Source organism: Triticum urartu, chromosome 4A, assembly GCF_056163025.1.
Source record: "Triticum urartu cultivar PI428250 chromosome 4A, HENAU_Tu73, whole genome shotgun sequence".
NCBI classification, from domain to species: domain Eukaryota; kingdom Viridiplantae; phylum Streptophyta; class Magnoliopsida; order Poales; family Poaceae; genus Triticum; species Triticum urartu.
Window position 1 is genome coordinate 569,809,065 of NC_141876.1, and position 6,791 is coordinate 569,815,855.

Genomic DNA, 6,791 nt, shown 5'->3' on the forward strand with positions numbered 1-6,791 from the left:
ATTAGAACTTACAAATACGATAAAAAGATTAACTAAGAATTTAACATGTGCATATGTGGTCTTGTACGTGTGAGTCCCCTGGGTGGCTCGGCCTTGAGCGGCTGGGCCTTGTGCTGGGACGCAAGGTGTTTAGAGGCTGTATTTTACTATCCCTAAAAAACATTGATTTTTTTATCGAGCTTAACGAGTTACCCGAGTATTCATGAGATCGGCTCGTTTAACTTGGTGTTTAAACGATCTTAAACTAAAGCTCGGCTCGGCTCGTTATTCTTCGAGTTCGAGTCGATTCGAACCGAGTCACGAGCTACTCGTTTAGCTCGCGAGTTTCGAGCTTTTTTTCCAGCCCTAAGTGGCGTATATGCAATGTGCCACTTGTTAGTGCTTGAGATGGTGAAAATGACCTTTGCACAGGATAACTCTTTACTAGTGATTTTGCAACACACAGGTCCGTTCATTGGGGTTGACTACGCGCCCCAGGGTCAGGATCATATCACAACTATACACATAAATATCCCACCACCTGACAAAGGCCATCCTTAACTAGTGATTTAGCAACTCACGTGTTGGTTTATTGGTAGGGGAACCAGATGGGCCGGCCCAAGCGCGCAGGAGGCCATGGCCTCGTTTCTTTTTTTGATTTTATTTTTTTTCTTTTTCTACTTTTGTTTATAATATTCTAAACAAATATATTACAAAAAAAAATTTACATTTGAAAAATATGTTAACCAAGCATTTGAAAAAAATGTCAAATGTGCATAGAGAAACATGTTTCTCATGTATACAAAAAATATGCACTGGGTGTGAAGATTTTTAGTCATATATTTAGAAAATGTTAATCAAGCATTTTCAAAAAAAAATGTTAAACAAGTATTTGAAAGTATTCATCAAGCATTTTAAAAATTCAAATGTATATTGAAAAAATATTGACCATATATTCATAAAATATTAATCTTGTATTGTATTTAAAAAATGTTAAACTTGTATTTGAAACAAATTAATCAGGCATTTAAAAAATGGTTAATATATATAGAAAAAGTATTGATCGTGTATTCAAAACATATTAAGCTTTTACTGTAGTAAAAAAATGTTAAACTTGTATTTGAAAAAGTTAAATGTATATAGAAAATGTGGACCATATATTAAATAAATGTTAATCTTGCATTTGAAAAATGTTAATCGAGCATTTGTAATATGTTAAATGTCTATATTAAAAATCCTAGCCATGTATTAAATAATGTTACTGTTGTACTAGAAAGTTTTCAAACAAGAATCTGAAAATGTTTAAAATGTGTATAGAGAAAACGTTGACCATGTATTAAAAAATGTTAATCTTGTATTTGAAAAATGTAAAACTATGTATAGAAAAAATGTTGACCATGTATTAAAATGTTAAATTTGTATTTTGAAAATGTAAAACTATGTATAGAAAAAATGTTGACCATGTATTAAAATGTTAAATTTGTATTTTGAAAATGTTAAATATGTATTAGAAAAATGTTATTGACATATATGGAAAAAATGGAATGATAACTAAAATAAAATTAGACATTTGTTGATGAGAAAATTATCAAATCGAGAAAGTGAAGAAAATCAAGGAAAAAAACCCCGAAGCATAACAAATGAAGAAAGAAAAAATAGTGAAGCAACAAAAATAAAGCCAAATATAAAAAGAAAAAGAAAATAAGAAAACCATGCCAATTAAAGAAAAGGAAACATAAAACAAGAAAACCCCAAAGATAAGAGAGAAAGAACACAAAAAACTAAAGAAATAAATTAAAATAAAAACTGGTAAAAACTGGTAATAATTCAAAGAAAAACGATGAAAAAGGAATACTAAAAACCCCAAAGAAACCCATGAGTAAATAAAAAAATAAAAAAAATCTTTTTTGAGCAAAGAAAAACGCAACGTACGTTATTATCATCGAACAAGCGGGCCCAATACTCTACATGGTCAGAAAATCTTCAGCGAGACGGAAGATACCCTCTCTGTAAGCAAGATATACGGTCAAAATCTTATCACAACTAGGCCCATAAATTGGCTACCACACGAAAAAGCGCATCCACAACTCACGGGTTAGCTCATCTGAAATCACGAATTGAGGAGCACTCTTTATAAAGGTCACTTCCACCTCCTAGGTTGCGACAGGTGTGCACACTGCATGCGCGCCACTTGTTGCAACCTGGAAATTTTTCTTTTTTTCCTAGATTCGTTTATTCAAATCGTTTTATCTCTTAAGTTGTTCATCTAAATCTCGGACCGTTTTCACCGTTGGATTCTTCGCGTTGGGATCTTTGAAACTAGATCCCATATTGTAGGTTTTGACAAACTTAAAAACCGAACGTAAAAACCGAACCGGAAGCACATTGTTTCCTTTTCTAAAAGAGCCACTGTGCCTCTCACGGAAGCAAGTTCGTGCCTTCATGAGAAGTAAACCCGTGCCTCTTGTGCGAAAAAAAGAAACATGATTTTTTCGTTTCCGAGAGGCACGCTTGCCAAAGGAAAAAAACAAAACATGTTTTTTTTCTTTTTTCGAGAGGCACATTGCGGAAGCAAATTCGTGGCACCAGTGGAAAAAACGCAAATTTTTTCTCCAAAAGCTAGAAAAGACCGTTGAAAAACTGAAATGCCAAAAAAAAAACAACTAAAAAACTGAAAACATGTGCGAAATAAAAACGACAATCGAAGGAAGCATACTGAGTGTGCGTCTCAACCCACCTCAAGTAATCTTTGAAGAGGCTTCCAAAGAAGCGCTCGTTAATTAGTTGCTCTGTGGTTCATCTAGTGAATACTTTCGGCCAGGATCATATCACTAGTACTTAGGCCCATAAATTGCCCACCACGGGACAAAGGCCGTCCGTTCGGCAGTCACTCAGCCCAGATCCAGTCCAACGTAGGGGCCCGCCCACAACCACCGAGTCCAGAGCGTGTTGGCTCGTCTCCGCAACGCAAGCCGCGGGATCGGCCTTCGCCTCCCCATGGCCTTCCATTCCTCGGCCGCTCCCATCCCCTTGGCCCCACCTCCCGGCCCCGGAGCCTTCCGCCGAGCCCACCGCCCCGCCGGAGCTTCCCGGGCCGGCGCGCCCGGGAGGGGTCTCGCCGCCCACTCGCCCCCCTCGCCCGACGTCGTGGTCACCCGCGAGCAAGGCAAGAACGCCAAGCTCGTCGCCGCGCTAGTAAGTTCCCTCCCACAGCGGGCAGCTCTCTCATTGTCCTCCTGGATCGAGCGCGGCGGGCTTTCAGGGAGCGTCGGGGATGCCCCTCCTCGTCTTCTCTGTGATACCCTGAGCCGATGTTGGTGAATTTTAGAGGGGACGGTTTTATATGCTCGGCTGTGGAGAGGCGATTTTCCGAGCTGATTTTACATCTCTGAACTGGGGGCTGATGAACTCGGTCAGACCTTGGGGAGTTAATCACATCAGTTTTGTAATTGGGCTGTGCAGGAGAAGCATAATGTGCGCTCTCTGGAGCTTCCTCTTATTCAGCACGTCGAAGGGCCTGATGCAGATAGGCTTTCAGCTGTCTTGCGGGGTATGTAGTTCAGTTTATCTTCTTTACACTGCTTTGCAAAACTTGCAACTGCAGGGTTTAGTCACTTTGCTATTATGTATGTATTTGCAGATGAACATTTTGACTGGATTACTGTAACTTCTCCTGAGGCAGCTGCGGTGTTCCTTGAGGGATGGAAGTAAGATTCAAACATATTGCAGTTATTGTGCCCAGTGTTGCCATGCAAATATGTCGTTTCAAGATTCATTCCACATAGGTTGCGGGCTTGTGGCAGCGCAGGTCCGTGCGCTCTCTGTGAAACAAAGTAGATTATGCATTTTACACGGCCAAAGTTATTTTTTCTGAACTTCATTTGTGCAATTAAATCGTTGCTGCATGACACCAGAACAAATCAAACGTCGTCTACGACTAGACTACCATATTTGACATTACCCGATAACTCAATACCAGGGCTGCTGGAAGTCCTAAGGTGCGAATAGCAGTTGTTGGAGCAGGTACTGCAAGAACTTTCGATGAAGTATTGCAATCCAATGATGGATCCCTTGAGGTTGCATTTTCTCCTTCCAAAGGTATCTTGCCCATATTTTATACTCCTGCTATGGTGTACTGCCAATGCACTTTAAAGACATCATGCATCTTGAAGACTTGCAAGTATTTTCAATTCTATATGGTACTTATTATATTTATTTCTTCTTCAGCTTTGGGCAAAGTTTTGGCCTCGGAGCTTCCAAGGACTAGTGAGACTGCCTGTAAAGTGTTGTATCCTGCATCCGCAAAGGCTGGCCATGAAATTCGTGAGTCATTTCGTGTCCATTTAGTTCACATTTATATGTGTGCTATTTATTTCATCCCTTGTTTAGTCAAAAGATTTCTGCCTTTCTGTTTTCCAGAGTGAGTTATGAATTATTCAGGCCTGGGCAAATTCATCCATATTATAAATCAGGAATTGCTTTGTATTTTCAGTCTTGTAGTTAAATTTCCTGTTGTTTAAGATTTTGTAACAATTTGATCAATTTTGACTCTTTTTATTCCTTATCTTGTTGTCTGTCTTCCACAACAATTGCATGAAATGTTCAGTCTTTCAGTTACTTAGTTTTACCCTGCGATGCAGAGAATGGGCTGTCAGCTCGAGGATTTGAGGTGACAAGACTGAACACCTATTCAACCGTAAGATTTTCACTTATATTGGTGTCTAATTTCCGGTCTCTTTCTGAATTTGTATATAGAACATATATTCTGCATTTTTGAGCCATTTTCCGTTGATCCATGGTACCTATCTTCTTTAGCTTGATCTTTCTGAAATCCATCAGTACTAATTTTGTTTGATATTAAGCTTCATGTCCCCCGCAAAAAAAAGAGAAGATATTAAGCTTCATATGATGCAGAGTTTTGTGAAAAACATCAGATAATTCCGAACTAGAGCTGGATATTTGTATTTTAACCCTGTAATTATAGGTTGGTTTTAGTGAACACTTGAACTCAATGCAGTTGAACCACATAACATGAACCATTGATTAAGCTCATGATATTATATCTCTGCAGCCTTCTTTCCTTGCCTGACAGTGTCATACTTGTTTTTCGTAAGGTTGACTGTGGCATATCATGAATTTTACATTATATTCCATGCTTTATGTGCGCATAGACTTGGACTCCTGGTAATTAATCAAGTGGCTGTGTTTACAAACAGGTACCTGTACATGATGTAGATCCACAGATTTTAAAGCTTGCTCTTTCAGCGCCAGTTGTCGCAGTAGCTTCTCCATCTGCACTCCGGTAACTATGTTAACTGTATCCGGCTATTCTTTTCATATTTTTTTTGTTTGCATAATTCTACAGTATTACTACCCCCGTTCCAAAATATAAGACGTTTTGGTAGGCCATGGAGGTAGTACATTATAAGATGGTGAGCTGAAGCACATGTGCAACATATCGTGAGATTCTAGCATTTAGACATGAACCCCTGTTTGGAGGAGGTTATTGTTCATACAGGAGAAGCTTACTGATCCGCAAGTGGATCACTGCTTTTGCCCATATCATGCAGAATCTGGAACATGATATTACAGTCCTTCTCGCTTTGTTGATCACTGTAATTAGTTTCATTCTGCACAAAGCTGTGCTTTACTCTCTCCATTTGTTCCGTGGCTTCACAATGTTGCAGAGCTTGGCTAAACCTCATGTCACGGGTCGACAACTGGAGCAGCTCGGTCGCCTGCATAGGCGAGACGACGGCGTCAGCGGCCAAGAAACTCGGCCTGGAGAGTGTATACTATCCTGCAACCCCCGGACTCGAAGGGTACGGGCGCGCACATCATAATCCCTTTCTCCGAACAACGCCGTCCCCATTGTCATGGGCAAGTCGCTGTTCGTGGACATTCAGAGCCATACATTCAGAGAAATGCACTAGGACTTGCGTAGCCCTTGACTGAGTGTCGTGCGGTAATCGTTTTCCATGTTGCTTTGGGCAGGTGGGTCGAAAGCATCCTGGAGGCGCTCGGAGCCCACAAGCAATCGTCCAAGTGAGGCGTCGGCAGCTCTCTTGAATTTTCTTTCCCGGCTCCTGTCGTAGCCTTCTTTGTCTCTCGCTAGGCCCCAAAGTGTCGGAGACGAGCACGGCTGATTGACCGGCCGCTGTAGCCCGTACTGTAGTAGGTGCATTTTTTAAGGAACATGTGTTTTGTTTCCTGCTAATCGCACACACGCTATGCGTGCTTTTGCACTGTGCGTGAAGGGGGCCGGGGCATCATCGGCATGTAAATGTGGTGAGGCGTGCAGTTCGGGCACGCCATGAACACAAAGTGTAACCTGATACACTACAACTTCTTCCTCTTGGCTTTTTTTAGAAAACTTTTCCTTTATCCAATATACTCACATATTGGACGTAATAACGTCTTATATTATGGGATGGAGGGAGTAGTTGCTTAGTTCTCTGGCCCAATGACCCAAATATGATACTCCCTCTGTTCCTGAATATAGGGTGTATAGTTTTTGACATAGAAATTAAAGAACGTACGTGGAGTGAAAATTTCACAAGTTTTGGATGAGGTTACACCTGACTAATTGGCATGAAAAAAATAGAGAAGCTTGCCTTATGTAAGTAAATGTAATCAAAACTCAAAAATCTATGCATCTTATATCAAGGAACGGAGGGAGTACTATTTAGTTTGCGAAAACACTAATGCTACATGTGTGGGCATCTGGCAACTCGCCCACATGCATGGATCCTCGTCCAATCAATTCTGCACGAATCTTGGCACGTTCTAGCAGTTCTTGTGTGCCACGTAGA

General features: G+C 40.6%; 1 protein-coding gene across 1 annotated transcript; it reads left to right on the top strand.

Annotated features, from left to right (window-relative positions):
* Positions 1-2,918: 2,918 nt before the first annotated feature.
* On the top strand, positions 2,919-6,352 carry HEMD (uroporphyrinogen-III synthase family protein). The gene is made up of 9 exons (XM_048694371.2): positions 2,919-3,174; positions 3,442-3,529; positions 3,620-3,686; positions 3,959-4,077; positions 4,207-4,302; positions 4,620-4,675; positions 5,196-5,281; positions 5,667-5,801; positions 5,974-6,352. The coding sequence occupies exons 1-9, from the start codon at positions 2,977-2,979 to the stop codon at positions 6,026-6,028; spliced, it is 900 nt and encodes a 299-aa protein (XP_048550328.1). The 5' UTR covers positions 2,919-2,976; the 3' UTR covers positions 6,029-6,352.
* The last annotated feature ends 439 nt before the right edge of the window (positions 6,353-6,791 follow it).

Coding starts and splice junctions, on each gene's coding strand:
- HEMD (XM_048694371.2), top strand. CDS start 2,977: ATGGCCTTCCATTCCTCGGCCGCTCCCATCCCCTTGGCCCCACCTCCC. Junction 3,530..3,619: donor GCTTTCAGCTGTCTTGCGGG/GTATGTAGTTCA, acceptor ATGTATTTGCAG/ATGAACATTTTGACTGGATT. Junction 4,303..4,619: donor AAAGGCTGGCCATGAAATTC/GTGAGTCATTTC, acceptor CCTGCGATGCAG/AGAATGGGCTGTCAGCTCGA.